The following is a 16,133-nucleotide window of genomic DNA, read 5'->3' as shown; positions in this document are numbered from 1 at the left end:
GACAATTTGTTTCCTACCTCCAAGGCTGAGAGTTTAAATAGGTCTAAGAAGTAAAATGGTTTTAACCCATGTAAAGAGATAGAAGAGAACAGTGGGAGGTAGCACAGGAGAAGAAAGATAAGAGTACTGCTTACCATGTGCTTAGGTTGAACCGCGACTATGTAATTTCTAAGCCTTATATGTATGTGAGCCCCCAGGTGTTGCATGTTATGTAAGCTGCAGTATTTACAGAATAACCATAGACTAAGAAATCTGTCACACTTATAATATGTGGATACACTTATAGTAGGTAGTATTTACTTAACGGTAGCTATGTTCTAGGCACTTGGCTAAGACCTTTCCATATGTGATTGAATCCTTGGTCTCACAATATCTGGAGATAGGTGCTATTATCTCCATTTCAATAACCAAGAGAGGTGAGAGAAAGAGAGAGAGGCTCATATAATTTGAAGTCCTGTAGCTCTTGAGCTCATCGGTGTTACTGCCACTTCCCAAGCAAATATATTCCACATTTATTTGTGTATGGTTATACAGGTGCAACCAGATTTAGCTCTGTCCCGCCAGGGCTAGTCTTCACTCTATGAGGAATTCATCATGATATTATTCATAAGCTACCCTTTTGGATATTTGGGATGTATTTGGGATCAACTTATAAAGCTTGATTTTTGCACAACTTTTCAAAAACATGTTTACAGATTACTGAAATTCATATCGCTTACCACATGTTGGGCACGCTACTGGGTGACAAACACAGGAACAATGCAAAATCACTCCTCCAAGGAGCTCAGATTCTTCTCTAGTAGGAAAGTCAGTTATTCATTCACTCATTCAATAAGTATTACTGGGACTTCCCTGGTGGCGCAGTGGTTAAGAATCTGCCTGCCAATGCAGTGAACACGGGTTCGAGCCCTGGTCCGCGGAGCAACTAAGCCCGTGTACCACAACTACTGAGCCTGCGTTCTAGAGCCCGCGAGCCACAACTACTGATGCCCGCGTACCACAACTACTGAAGCCCGAGCGCCTAGAGCCCGTGCTCCGCAACAAGAGAAGCCACCTCAATGAGAAGCCCGTGCACCACAACGAAGAGTAGCCCCCGCTCGCCGCAATAGAGAAAGCCCGCGTCAGCAACGAAGACCCAACGCAGCCAAAAACAAGTAACTTTATTATTTTTTTAAAGTGTTGAGTGCCTTAGGGCATGCCAAGTGCTACAATTTAGGTAAACACAAATCAACTTAGAATCACAATACTTGGTAGAAAGAGATGCATGTATAAAGGCCTTTATCTTACATGGTCCTCAGTATTGTGAGTGTTTGGACCTCTAGAGCCAGGCTTCGGGGCTTAAAAGTCTAGCTCTGCCATTTAAAGGCCGTGTGATCTTGCACTGCTTATATAACCTCTCCAGGTGTCTCTAAAAAATGAGGATAGTAGAAGTATTTCTCTCCTAGGGTTGCCGCAAGGACTAAAAGTGGACACATGTACAGTACTTAGAGCAGTGCCCGGCCTATCACAAGCACTGTGTTAGCTGTTGTCATTATTAGTGTGATACAGATTTAACAAGTGCTGGAATAGTTGCCGATTTGTGACCATAACTCAACAAAGGACAGTAAATATTTTTAAGTCTCTGCTGACTAAAACTTCCTTGAAGCCTTATTGTGTTTGCCCCACCAGATCCCTGTAGACAGGCCTAGAGTAGCCTCAGATGCCTCTTCTATCATATTTCTTCATTTTGAATCCAATGTCAAATCAGTTATCATTCTTTACTGACTCCTACCTGTTTGTTTTCCTTGGGTAATAGGGGAAGCTGACCTTTTTTTTGCTTCCTAGACCCTCAGAGTGATCTTCATTATTTGTCATTGGTACAGCTCTTAGCAATTTTATCTTAAAATTTTTTTTGTTTACTACTTTTCTTATTATCAAAGTAATAGGTGCTCAACATAAAAACAATTCAAACATACAGAAATTTGTAATGGAAAGCAAACGGCCCTAGTAATCCCACATCCAGAGATAACCACTGTTAACTGCTTGTTATATATGCTTCCAGATTTCCTCTAAGCATACATTTTATAACATGTGTATTTTTGACAAAATATGCAAATAAAATGGGATCATACTATTCATATTGTTCTGCAACTTGCTTTTTTCACTTACAGATTTTGGACATTCTTTCATGTTAGTACAAACAAGTTAAATTTGCTTAACCAGTTCCCTACTGGGATTTTGTTATTAGACTTATACACCGTTATACGTTTCCTCTGTTATAAACAATGCTGTAATAAACATACCTGTACTTATATTTTTCTACATGTGTGTAAATATTTCTGAAATACATAATTTTTGCACACATATGTCCAAAGTATAAATTCCTAGATGTGGAATTGCCTGGTCAAAAGAACCTCACATATTAATTTCATCCCAAATTGCTAAATTGTCCTCCAAAGGGATTTACCAAATTTGCACTCATTTATAAGAATATGTACCTGTTTCTCTACATTTGACTGTTTTCTGAGTATTACTTTTTTCTTTTCTCAAGTTATCCCACTCCGGAAATCACATTTCTCTCAAATCTAGAATCATAGTTTAAAACTCAGGGGAGATCAAAACACAGAACAGTGTTTTTACAAACAGCAAAACATTCCAAATTAATTATAGCAGTGAGGTGTTTTCAATCCAAACAAACATCACACCACTAAACGTTAACAGTTTTAAAACAGCTCTAACCTCCCAGATCAGCGAATCTGGTACTGTAACTAGATCACCTGCCGCAGCTCCTGCCTACACACCTCCTTCTTGGCTGGGTTTGTGGAATAGGAGAGGCTGCTGGCACAAGGGACAGGGCAGGGAAAGTGAGAAAGCAAGAGGACGTCAAAAGGGCTCAAAATCTAGTGTCATCTTGTGAGCAGTCTAGGACTGTCCCTTGAGTGTGTCCTGGACCTCTGTTCATACTCCTCCTCAGGGCTGCTCTACTTTACTTCCAGTGCCTGAGGAACAAGTGCTCACTCTCCAAGGGTCAGTTCTACCCCCTTCTCTCTGAAGTCTTTCCTGAAACCCTAGAAAACCACTCTCTTTACTGTCTCATTATATCTGAACTCACACTTTCCTGAGTACCTGTAACATTTTGTGCAGCACGCTTATGAACAACATTTAGATGCTTAGTAAATGCTGATTGAACATTCACTGACATGGAGAGATCTTGGTAGAAGAGAGATGAAATTTCCCATTGTTCACAGAAACGGGTGGATTCAGATAAAAGGAGATATTGAAGTACTGGGCTGGAACCATTTGTCATGTTAAAAACCAACAATTCCAAACATCCCTCCTGACGTTATTTCTTGACCCCTACGTCTCCCCACCCACGAAAAAGACTGCAAATATACTTTGATCTTACAACAAAAACAAGAGGGAAAACTATCAGGTTGGGAAACACTTCTTAGCGGAGGACAAACTTTCGTCTGCCTGCTTCAGATACAAGACATTTTTGGCATAAAAGAATGGGGGGGGGGGGAAGAGTAGACTCAGATTAAAACAAGAACTGACTCTCTCGTGTATGTTTAATAGCAGACACTGAACAAATGAGGGTGGGAAGCTATTCGTTCCAAGATAAAAGTTGAGTGTGCCCCAAATCCCAGGAAAGTGCGTTCTCCGTAGGGTTGGAAGCCGCCGAAATGACTTTTACGCAAATTTCCCCCCACCATTTCATTGCATCCCCCACCGCCCCGTCTTACTATCAGAGCTTGAGTTGACAGGATAGCCCCAGGGGGGATGAAGGTTCCTGAGGTGGCCTCGCGCCAGCCTGGCGACACTGGCCGCCGGGCCCCGCGCCCTGTCCAGGTGGGCGTTCTTCAGCTGAGCGATGGGGCGACTGCGAGCTACGGCGGCTGCCCCTCCCCGCCGGCTGCACCTGCGCGCAGTCCAGCAGCCTCCCGCCGCCAGCGTCAGACCCCGGGCCACCGAAGTCGCTACGCCGCCCCTCCGGCCAGCACGCCCGGCGGCGGAAGCGCCCGGACCTCCGGCAGACGCGGGAGAGCCGGCGGGGGAGAGAGCTCGCCATCACATGGAGGCCCAAGCCCGCCCCATTGGCTGCGGCCGAGCCAGTCGCGGCGCTCGCTGGCTGCGGTTGGTCCCGGAGCTGCAGCGCCTGCACGGGCCCGGAGTCCATGTTACGCTTTGTTTAATTCCCCCCGTTACAGAGTCATGTGCTGCTGCTCCCGTCGCCGCCGCTGCCGCCGCCCGTGGTGCCCCGGCTCCTCCGCCGCGCTTCGAGGTGGCAGCCGCGGGCGGGGCCGCGGAAGCAGGGTCCTGGGCGCCGCGCGCCTCCGCCGCCCCGGCACGTCCGGGAGCAGCCGCCGCACGCCGCAGGTGATGCCGCCACCTCCCGCCTCCGCCTAAGCCGGGGCTAGGCGGCCAAGCTGCCCCCCAAGGTTGGTGCGCGCCTCTCCGGGGCAGGGGCCGGGGGCTGCGCCGGTGGGAGCCGCGCCGGAGCCGACGCGCGCCACCCCGGCGCCGGCGACCTGCCCCGCGGCGCCGCGGCCCGAGAGGAGGCTGCGGCTGGGACCTCGCTGCCGGGGGGCCAGGAGCCCGGGGACGGGGAAGGCGAGCGGGGCCGGGCCGGGCGCCCGCCTCGGCCCGCTGGGGCCCGAAGATCGTTCCGCTTTCGGCAATTTGAGCGGCGGGCGCCGCGGCAGCCGAGTGGGCCCCGCGAGAGGACGGTGCCTGCGACCGCCTCCCTTCGGCTCCCCCCACGCGCGCTCCCTTCTCTCGCCTCCCTCCGCCCCATCGGAAGGGCGGGGGGACCCGGTTACGGCTCCGCTGATTCTTCCCGGAGGTGGGTGTTTGGTGTCTGGCCTCCCTGGCCCGCTGCCCAGAAGGTGAGCCCTTCAACTTCTCCAGAAACGCTTCCCCTCCGCCTCCTTCCCGCGCCGGGTGGGCTGGACTGGGAAGTGAGGGCCCGCCCCGCCCTCAGCGCGAGAGGGAGGGAGCCGGGGGCCCGCAGGTGCACCCAGCCCGCCGCGGGCCATCTCCGGGTTGGGTACCGGTATAATCCGCTTCTAGCTTGTTTGGAAGCGTGGGCACTTGGGAGCCGGACTTCTGCTCGAATCCCGTTCAGTGGCTTGGGAAGGAGGAGGCTTGGGGGTGATTGCTCAGGGAATCATCACCTCCGCTTACTGGAGGGTTGATAGGGGCCTTCCTCTTTCTCTCCCCCTTTATTTGGGGTATCCCTTATGGATAAAGAGATGAGTTTTTTTGGTTTCTTACAAAGCCAGCCGCGGTAAAGAAGAGCTGCCACAGGTCGAGGGGAGGAGAGGTAGGTCCCTGCCGGAGAGGGAGAGGTGGGGTATGCGGTCCCATTTGGATACGCAGTTGGGGGTGTATGTGGCAGAAGGTGGGGACGTAGGGTTTCAGGAAAGAAATAGTGCAAAGGTGAGAGTGTGGGAGCACTCAGGAGGCGCAGGGGATGGGGAATAGGTATCGGGGAGTCCTAGCCGACTGTGGGGCCCGACTTGAGCCATTTGGACTCCTATGTGGCTCCTTCTGTTTTGCAGATTTCCTCCTTTCCTTCTCCTTGACTTTGAAAAAATATTTCTTGTTGGGCAAAGAAAGCTTTGAGGACATATTTTGAGAGATTCAGGAGTAAAGAGAGAGCTGACTTATGGAGACTTTCCTTAGCCGCTTTGATAATAAAATTCTAGTCAGGCTGCGTTTATTGAGCACCTATTATGTGTTCTGTGCCAGAAGTTGGAAGAGTCTGGGCAGGCAGGGAATTCCCGTCTGCAGTACTGGTGAGGGCTGTTTACTTCATAAACAACCGAAGGGTGCTTCCAAGTGCCAAGAATGACAGTGATTCAGACCTTCCCCGCCAGAGCTTCTGGGGCCTCTGCATGGTACAGACCTGTGGGAAGAAACCTGCACCATTGCCAGTAAATAGGGTCTTCAGGCAGCATTTATTTTTACAACCCATTAATACTGACCAGACACCTCCCATCAGCTAGGACACGGTGAGAGTTGTCTCTTTTCCTGTATTCTACATCAAGTGACTAAAACCCTGTTAAAATACAAGAACAAGATAGGAAAGATCCTGAGATGAAAATTAGGTAAAATAGGGTTCCGGCGAAGTCCTTGGTCTCTATAGGTTAGTAAGGGAGCCTCCCATGAAATGATTAGGTAATCCATAGAGCTGGGGAAAAAGCAATCCAAAATCTTGAATCGGCATGGTTTATTTATATATTTGAACATTTTATCTTAGATTTGTCTCATTTTTATTGAGGGCGTGTGCGTGTGTACTTTGTTGATTAAAACCTAACACATCAGAAGGTTGGAGAGGAAACTGTCCTCACATGACCCAGTCCTCCAGTCTCTTCATGACCATGTGGAATGGTGTATGATGCAACAGTTAAAGTATTGAGCCATATTTGTATCCTTTTCTTTCTGCCAAGGTTTACAGAATTTAAAAAACTTGGTCAAAACTTGACCTTTTTTTTCTTAATTTTTATATTGAACAGAACTTTTTTGATTAATTTTTTAAAAGTTTGCTGTGTTTGTAAGGTCCCAATAGCTAAATTATTTTGGTAGCTGTATTTTGGAAATCAAACTTGGTTCAGTCTCAGTACTGTAGGTAAATTGGCACTAGCTATGAAAAAGTCAAAGTTTTGTCAAAACTGTGTGCTCATGATTACATATGTTCTTGAAATGGCAGTTGGTAAGGGGTTTCACGTATTTTTCATGTATCATTGGAGCTGATGTTGACATTCTGGGAAATGCCAGCCAATATTTATTGAGTACCAGCAAGAAGCAGAGAATCAGAGTGGGTGCTGTGATGCCTTAACCAGGAAGGAGAGGATTCTTGTACGAATAGAGGGCAAGTAAGACCGCCCACGTGAGGACACCACCAGAAGCAAGGGATTGCATTTGTCTAGGAGGCCAAGGAATACGGAGATGTAAAGGGTGTTTGGAGCCAGCCGGGAGTGTTGTGTGTGTTGGGGAAGAGGGAAGGAGCACGTATTAGGGGAAGTGTTGAGGTGTGTCATGGGTCAAAAATAGGTTTGCCTGGCTGGAGCAGAGAACATGACTGATGAAGGGAGGTAGAGGGGATCTAGTTAGTGGAAAACTTAAACCACAAGTCAGTGGTGTTAATCATTTGCCTCAAGAGTGGGTCTCCACAGGGGGTGACTTTGCCTCCCAGCAGACATTTGGGAATATCTGGGCATGGTTTTATTTTTGCTTGTCCTAGCTAGGAGGCAGGTGCTACTGAAATCTAGTGAGTAGAGGCCATGGATCCTGCTAAACATCCTGCAATGTGCAGGATATCCCCCATGACAAAGAATTATCCCATCTGAAACGTCAGTAGTGCCACGGTTGAGGAACCCTGCCTAGACAGGGAAGGTAAAGGCCGCTGTGAAGTGAAGTTACATCTCAGAATAGGCCTCGAAGGAGGTGGTTTTGACATGTGAGGAAGGACGTTGAGGTTGGGAAGCCAATCTGGGAGACTTCTGCTATGCTCAGGCCAGAAGTGGTTAGGATCTGGGCAAATTCTAATCAGAGAAAAAGGCATTTTTGAGAGATCGTGGCAGATGAGCTAGCAGGGCAGTATAATACTGGGTAAGTGGAGAGTCACAGAATTAGAACTGGTATTTTAGAGAAGTCTTGGTCTAACTTCTTTACTTTAGTAAATTCTTATACTTGTGAGGCAGCCTCTGTTTAAACACCCCCAGGAACAGGGACCTCTGTACTTATGAAAACATGTCATCATATCTTTGGACTGTGTGTATGATTATTATTTGAGCTGAAGACTGCCTCCCCGAAACTTCGTTCTGTTGATTCTTTTCCTCTGGAACTACCCACTTCCCCAGGACAGCCCATCAAATGGGCAAAGACAGAATGACGTCCCCCTCCTGGCCCTCCAGCTGATTAACTTTTCTCAAAGCAAAATAGTCCCATTTCTTTTCACAGTCCTGCATGGGACATGGTTTCTGTCTTCTCAGTTTGTCCACATCTCTCATGGAAAGTTATGGCGACGGGAATTGAATATGGTAATTGAGACCTGATCTGGTCCACAAAGAGTACAGTAGGACAGCTATTTCCTGAGACCAAGGCACAACAAGCATCTACTTTCTGCAGCTTAAGCTTACAAAACTGCCCAGCACAGACTCATGTACAGGATTCTGGACAGTCAAAACTCCCAGATATTTGTTGTACGAGCTGCTGCATCCTCTGTTCATCATGCAGATTTGTGTGTGTGTGTGTGTGTGTGTCTGTGTGTGTGTGTGTGTGTGTGAGTGTGAGACGTTGAATGGACGTTTTTTGGTTTGTTTTTGTCCCTGTTCAGTGCTATCCTATTTATTTTGGTCCAGTCTTCAGGCCTTTTGAGATTTTAAAATCTTAGTTCTGCCTTGTAATCACATGAGAGGGGAGTGGAGGATGACTTTGTCGAAAGCTTTGTAGTCACTTACATTAATACTTCATGAAACCCAGTACTTTGTTTGACACTGCTGGTCCTATTTGAGAGCTGGGCGTGCTGGGTGATGGAGGTGAATTCCAGGGGTTGATTAGCCCCAAATTTAGGGGCGTCTGAGAAATTTGTGTTCATGGCCAAGCTACACTGAGTTTGGCTCTTGCTAATGTTTGCACCTGAGGTGCCCTTTCGAAATTATTTCAGGCTGTTGCAAGCTTCTGAAATCGGTACTCCTCTGGGGTCTTTGTAATTCTGTTTAGACATCTGGAAGAGCATTGCTAATGTTCTGTGCAAATCTGAAGCTTGCCAAATCTGAGTTGCTTTTGAAATTTGTGAAGAGGTAAACTGGGTAATAACTGGTATTGGCAAAAACCATGGATGAAGTTTGTTCCCACTCAGGCTAAGTGTTTTTTTTTCTTCTTTTTTTTTTTTTTTTTTGCTAGTATGCCTGAAATACTTCATTAGTGACAGCTTTACATTTGGGGAAGGGGTGGGGGGTGTTGGGGATTAGAGATAGGCCTTTCTCCCAGTACTAAGATTTAGCTTGTTGGTGGTGTAATATCACACTTATCAGATTTCACATGTCTTCACTGAGAAGACATTAGGAAATTAACCATTCTTGGATGTCTTTTGAAGCAGACAGGTTAGAAATCCTAGGTAGCTTAGTGCCAAGTTCTCCAAATGTTCTAGATCTATCCAGCAAACTAGATTTAAATAAATTACTTGATTCAGGTGGTCGCCATCCAACAGTGTAGAGAGTGCTAGAACAAAATTCCAGATCTCATAGCCAAAATGTGTAACCTCTTTGTTATGAATGTCCATTGTGCCCCGAATCGTTGCAGGTGTGTTGCCTGTCCAGATGGTACAGTCTGCTTGCTCTCACTTCTGTGCTAGCCCACATGGGAAACCTGTCTGTATCCTCTGGAGATGAAGGATATTCCTATGAGAAGAAGGGATTTTTGTGAATTTATGAGATTTCTTGAGGGGGGAAATATTTGAAAACCCTTGGAGACTGTCCTTTTACACTTTCAAAGGCTGTATCAAAGTTGAAGTCACCTTGGGATTGAGGATTCAGTGTATCATTTTTGAGTAGGAGGAGAGAATTTTATAGATGGGAGTGATCAACGTTTGAATTAGATAGAGGAGGAAATTGAGGCCCAGGGAGCGGATGTAGTGACAGAGCACGCATTAGTATCCACCTACCTTAAAGACCACAAATTAAGTCTAAGGCTAAAGACATCTCTGCTTGGAGGTGTGTACACAGTGGGGTCCCTTAGGTCTTACTTACATAATTGATCCAAAAGAAGGAGTACCCAGTGGAATTTCTAGGTTTACAGATGACAGTAAGCTCTTCTGAATTATGAAATAGCTAACCAATGGGGATTTACTTCAGGGAAGCTGTGCTAGGATATGTTAGTCATCAGAAGATTTGCAGGTGAGTTTCTTTGTGGGCAAATGTGAAGTCAGGTATTAAGGAGGGAATTACGGAGCTGTCATAGGATGATATTTTGGTGGGAGAATCCAGGAAAGGGCTTTGAAAATACTTGCACAGTGTTGTCCCAGCTTGTTTTTGCAGATTAAAAAGGACAGGAAATACTAAGCTTCATCAAAAGATTTTGGCAACAAAACAGAAAACACAGTCTTAATTGAGTTTCTACTGTGCTTTGTTCAAAGCCTGGGCACCTGACTTTAGGCAAGACACCAGAGCTGGAGTGAGCAACGTAATGGTACCTAGAAAGGGTAGACAGTCCTTCCAGAATGGAAGCTCCATGAGGACAGAGCCTTGCCCATCTGCTTTTCTGATGTAAATATTCGAGTTTCTAGTATCTGGAAGAAGACAGCTGGGAGGAGATGTCTCTGAAGCCCATGGAACCACTAGATTAAGGACAGAGGAAACGTGGATTGTTTCCCTAATCCTAGCAAACCTGAGTGTGCTGTTTCAATCGCCTGCTTCCTTGTCTGCCTGCTCCAGTACTCTGTCAATGTGGTGAAGGCAGGGATGTATCTGTCTTGTGCTCCACTGATTTCCTAGTGCCCCACACATGGCAGGCCCTGCATTGGTATTTGACACCTGAAGGAATGCATGAAGAGGTGCATTCCTTAAAGCTTTATAAGATATAAATTCAGGATAAATGCAAAAAAAATAGGGTACCAGTTTTTCTTAGCTCTGGCTGGCATCAGAATCAGCCTGGGGAGGGTTTTAAAGTTACATGAGCGCAGACCTTTCCCCATACCTATTGAGTCGGAGTCTCTGGGAGTGGAGTTTCATTTTGAAAAGAGCCCTCTTCACTCCCAAGTGATTCTGGTGTGCAGCCAAGACTGAGAACCACCATCTTGCATAGTTGTACAGAAAGGCTGGTATTGACTGGAGAAACCTTCAGAAAGTTTTGAAACATTTGTGGCTGACAGGCCCACAATTGGTAGTTAAGACAAGGAGCTTTAAGGATACATCTGTGTCCTTGGAAGATGATGACCAAGACAGCAGATGTCCACTGTGTGGCCCTTGGTGCCTCCATGAGACGCTGTGTCCTGGATTGGATGGCATGAGGGGATCAACCTGCAGTCCATTCTTGAGCAGTTGTTTCCAGAGTGGATCCATAGTGACAGTTACACCAGCCTATGGAAAAATAAGAATAAAGACAGTGCAGCAGGCTTTTCATGTTTAATTTTAGTACTAAGTTTGTTCAATTTAAAGGATTTTTTTTTTTTTAATCTTGGGATCTCTTACTTTGAGGGGTTAATTTTTTTTTTCCTTTTATAAAAAGATGGTGATGGTTTGCTTTTGGTATCATTTCTTGGTCACCTAAAACCTGGTAGTTTTGTAACAGTCTTCTTTTGAAATTTTACTAGTCTGTGATATCAAAAGTCTGGGAATTACTACTTCCCTGAGGTGTTCAGGATGTCCATGTCCTCCTCTTGACACCTGCTATTGGGGAAGGATCACACATGTCGATGTTAGGTTCTATTATGAACATTTTTTTAAAATTAATTAATTAATTTATTTATTTTTGGCTGCGTGGGTCTTCATTCTGGTGCGCGGGCTTCTCATTGCGGTGGCTTCTCCTGTTGCGGAGCATGGCCTCTAGGCGCGCGGGCTTCAGTAGTTGTGGCTCGCGGGCTGTAGAGCGCAGGCCCAGTAGTTGTGGTGCACTGGCTTAGTTGCTCCGCGGCATGTGGGATCTTCCTGGACCAGGACTCAAACCCATGTCCCCTGCATTGGCAAGCGGATTCTTAACCACTGCGCCACCAGGGAAGTCCCATTAACATTTAATTCCTTAAAAAACGTTTTATTTTCCTTCTCTGCTTGCTGGTAATAGGAACTTTGCCAGAGAAGGTTTCACTTCCCCAGCAACTCTTAAATCCCATTGCTAAATCTCAGCATCAAAAGATCACCAATACTGCAATGAATTCTACAAAGCAGGGAGAAGGAAGGAAGTGCAAGGCAGCCCTTCTCTCTGAAGGGTGTCAACCACCAGGAAGCTGCCTCTGCAGAGCTCACTCAGTGGAGACGGGACAGATTCATGCCCATCACACTGGGTATGAAGTGCCATCTGTCAAATTCTCTTGTTCCCAAGCCAGTTCTAAGAAATATTTGGATACTAAAATTCTTTGGAAAATGACCCCCATGATTCTTGCAATGGCAGCCTACTGAATAAGCTTTTAAAATTAGTTTATTATCAGATATAACTAGTTTTTTTTTTAAACTTAACTGGTCAAGAAGTAATTGGGCCATTTATGGAATACCCATAGCTAATAACAGTAATCATTTATTAGGCATTTACTGATTGTCCAGACCTATGCCTTGGAATTTACATGCATTCTCATTTAATCTGCAAAACAATCCTGAGTGGAAGGTGCACTTATTCCCACTTTAGAGATGAGGAAACTGAGGCTTGAGAGGTTATGTGATTTGTAAAAAAAAAAAAAAAACACAAAGAAGTGGTGGAGGTGGAATTTGAAGCTAGTTTTATTTCAAAACTCATTCTCTTAATGTACTGCACTCCTCTCGTTTATCTTAGGTTTCTTTGTATTCATTTTATAATATTATTAATATTTCTTTTAAAGAAAGAGAATCCAATTTTGAGGTGTAAAGAGACCTTACAGCTTGTCTAGTTCATGCTCCTCATTTATGGACCAGGTCTGAAGCGTGGGTACACAGCTGAGGAAAGCTATAGGGGCACCCAGCTCTGTAGGCTTCCAGGCCAGAGTTCTCATCAGCGCACAGTGGTTTTAGAAAACATCAACCTGTCGGTAAAACCACTTGAGTGACAGTTGATCCTAGAATTGAGAGGGTAATTTAAAATCACTTGTTTTGATGCTTTCTCTAGCCCTATTCTCTTTTATCATCAATATTGGTGATAGAATGCCACTTGTAATAGCACACACTAAGTGCCCTCCTCCTAATTAGATCTGACCCTACAACACTACTGTACATAAATATATAAAGATGTAGCTAATATTTGTTAAGGTGTTTTGTCCAAATGTTTGCTGAATAAATGCTATCACAAATATATGCAGTTAAAGACAAGTAATCGTTACCCCATATCCTCTGAGTTAATGATGATGAATCAATAAATATCCATATATCTATGTGATATGTAGTCTGTTTTATTTATAGATTTACTATGCTCAAATATAATTATTTCAATGGAGTAAATTCACTCTGTTAGAGTTTCTACTTTAATGGTTCTATTGTTCATATTAACATTTAGCCAATAACAAAGTACAAATTGGGAAATGGTCTGCAGTGTTACACAGCTTGCACAAATGAATCCCCTTCCTACGCACACACAGGCATGCACACACGCATGTACACACGCACACACACGCAGAGGCTTTCTCTTTAACTTAGTTCTTTTCTAGTATTTCTCTATTATGGGACATTTTCCTTTCTGTTTAGTTCTAAGTTCTTTTCTTTATGAATTATTTGTACCTGGAAAATTCTGTATGAAGCAGAAACTTTATAATTACATCTGTAATTTCTGCTCTAACCAGAGAGAGAGTTAGAGTTAGATGCTAGCTGTGGTCTCAGGCATATCCCAAACACTGCCTGAAGCGGGCCTCACATGGGATAATTTATGACAGCTGGTACTCAACCTCAGGGTAGGGTGATCAGGAGGGAGTGGGGGGTGAACCTGGGCTGAACCAGAAACTGCAGGTCCTGTCGAAAAGGGGCCTGTTGAGCAGATCTATTCAGCAGCCAACTGTTGCCATATGGGAATGTGGGCCAGTCTTGACAGATCTTCTGATTTTTTCACTGTAAGCCAGAAATCTGGATTACTTAAAAATCTCCTGATTTTAAAAGATTGGCTAACACGACGTTTTAAAAAGAACTTCCTGCAGACCAAACAAAATAGCTTTGTGGGCTGGATACAGCCTGTGAGCTTAGACCCTTAGAGATAGATAGCCCTTTAGTGGCCAGGTAAATGGAAGCATATGATTCAAATAAAAGCATAATACACTTTTAAAAAGTTGAAACAAAGCAAAACTTGATGTCATCGTTTTATGTACCACACACACACGCACACACACACACACACACAAACAAACACACACACACACACACACACACATACAGAAAGCAGAACAAAACAAACCAAAATCCCCATACTTGTAATGGTAACAATTTCTGCCCTTTACATTTGGTTTGTTACATCCAGAGTGGTTACATTTGAAGGGGTTGTCCTGCCTGAGGAGTGACAGACTCAGAGAGAAATACGCGGAGTATGGGAATGCAGCAGGTAGGAGAAGATACGGGGGGGGGGGGGCGGTGGGAGGCAGGTGGGCCCCGTGGTAGAGAACAAAAGGTCAGAGCCGCTTGGAGGGCCAGAAGGATCATCCACCCCAGGAGATGAGCGAAGAGGAAGACTCCGTTATATCTAAACATTGATTTGGGGGTTATAGGGAGGAGAGGGAGATGAAAGAGGAGCCCACAGTGAGAAGGGAACACTGTGATCTGATAAATATTCAGAAATAGCGCAGAAGCTCTGGGTGGGCAGAGGGCTGTTGTTTTGCCCTTCCTAGTGTGCACGTTAACTTGTGTGGTGGCTTCTTCAGAAGGAGAATTGGAGTGAGAAGGAAAAGAAAGGATTTAGGTCAGGAGAATATAGAGTGAGGAAAGGAAGAGGCGACGACAGGACAGCTGGCGTCACAAAGTAAACCAGGAAAGCTGAAAACGTTTCCATGGTACAGACCAGCACTCTTCCCCCACCCCCCAAAGCACGACATTGTCTGAGGGGGTGAGCACCATAGCCCCCCGCTCCCGGATGGCTCTGGACTCCAGCTTGTTTGGCTTGCGGGGGGGGGGGCTGGTGTGCTCAGTGCCACTGATGTAGCCCCCAAGGGCCCTTCGTGTGAAGTTGGTGGCAGCAGGGCTGCTTTTCCCCCGCCAGGCACGCTGCTTGGAGGTCAGTGCAGGCTGAGTTTTAGCCCCTCTTCCCGGCTGGGTGCCCCCCGGGCAGGCCATGACCCCAGACCAGTGTTGTGACCCTTCCTTCTAGGGCTCCTGTCTTTAGTTTTATCTGCTGTTCTGGGGAAAATCCTTCCATTGTTTAAGTCTAATCTGTTGTACATACGCCCTCTCCGAAGGAGAGGAGAGGTGATACTCTAGCAGCTCTGTTACTAGCTGAGTCGAGACTTTTAGCCTGAGAGGGGATTTTTAAAACCATTTTTCTCTTAATCATCCCAAGGATAGCACATTGTTCTTGGAATTCCAGCATTTTATGGGAAATAAACCTTTTGATTCATCAGCAGGTTTTATCCCAGTCCTTAGGGGTGCCATCCCTGTGTGACCTGAACCATGTCTTTCTCAGCTGGTATAGCTTTAAATTTTTAACGCTTTGATTGCTTTCAGAATATAAAGCAACTTTTACAGATGTTCCCCTATGTTAGTTAGTTCAGTGCTATAAGTTCTTTGTTTTGTTTTGTTTTTATTTAGTTTCTCAGCGTGGAAGCCCCTTTGTAGTACGGAGAGAATGGGTACAGATTTACTTGCACTGTTGCTGGGAAGGAGGAAGATTCTTCGAATTCCACTGTTTGTTCTTCCAGGGACTCTAGCCCACAGATGGAAATCCTGGAAGATCCTATCAGGAAGTGAAACTTGTAAATAATCTTTGTGCTGGTTTGGGGCATTATGGATTAACAAATTGTGCAAGAAGTCTTCTTTAACCTTCTTCTAAAATACACTTGAAAAAGAACACAATCGTAGAGAGTAATCTAGTCTGGAAATAATAATAGGAAACACTTGCGTAGTACTTACACGTGCCTGGCACTGCTTGGAGCACTTTATGTATATTAGCTCATGTGTTCCTCACAACAGCCCATTTTGTAGCAGCGAACAACAAGGGCCGGTTCCCCTGTCTGGCTGCACTTCCCCATCTCTGCGAGCAGCCAAGGGACTCAAGGCCACAGAGCTGGAAGCGGCAGAGCTGTGATTGGAACCTAGGCAGTCATGGCTTCAGAATCTGTCCTTCTGAGGACTGCATTAATGGCCCCTTGTACTCTTCTCACGACAAGGATCGCAAATAGGCTTTACAAACTTCTTTTGCTTTCCATATCACCTCAGCTTTAAACTCAGGATCAGGGTTTGATGTTAAAAAAAAGAAAATTATACTCCTTCCCTAATACCTCCTCCCCAAACCAAAAGAACAAACAGAATTGTCAGGAGACAGTTTCCATCTAGGAACAG

The 16,133-nt window shown here is 45.5% G+C and overlaps 2 protein-coding genes across 15 annotated transcripts in view; one reads left to right on the top strand and one right to left on the bottom strand.

Moving 5' to 3' along the window:
• Positions 1 to 4,156, bottom strand: part of LOC309626183 (uncharacterized protein) — a gene marked incomplete at its 5' end in the record, with an annotated part of 82,262 nt that extends 78,106 nt beyond the window's left edge. For all 11 annotated transcript variants that reach the window (XM_082386748.1, XM_082386742.1, XM_082386744.1 and 8 more), the window contains one exon: positions 3,723 to 4,156. In XM_082386748.1, coding sequence (XP_082242874.1) covers positions 3,725 to 4,156 — 432 coding nt within the window. In that variant the 3' untranslated portion in view covers positions 3,723 to 3,724. The remainder of the gene's footprint in view (positions 1 to 3,722) is intronic.
• Positions 4,019 to 16,133, top strand: part of LRRC8D (leucine rich repeat containing 8 VRAC subunit D) — a 109,387-nt gene continuing 97,272 nt past the window's right edge. Inside the window, exon 1 of one of the 4 annotated variants that reach the window (XM_082383620.1) lies at positions 4,019 to 4,418. The gene's annotated coding sequence lies outside the window, so the exon portion shown is untranslated. The other 3 variants (XM_082383617.1, XM_082383621.1, XM_082383623.1) reach the window with 3 other exon arrangements.

This window comes from Balaenoptera borealis (assembly GCF_965194805.1).
Source record: "Balaenoptera borealis genome assembly, chromosome: 1".
Lineage (NCBI taxonomy): Eukaryota > Metazoa > Chordata > Mammalia > Artiodactyla > Balaenopteridae > Balaenoptera > Balaenoptera borealis.
The sequence above is the reverse complement of the archived record's forward strand: the minus strand, read 5'-3'. Positions and strand labels throughout refer to the sequence as shown.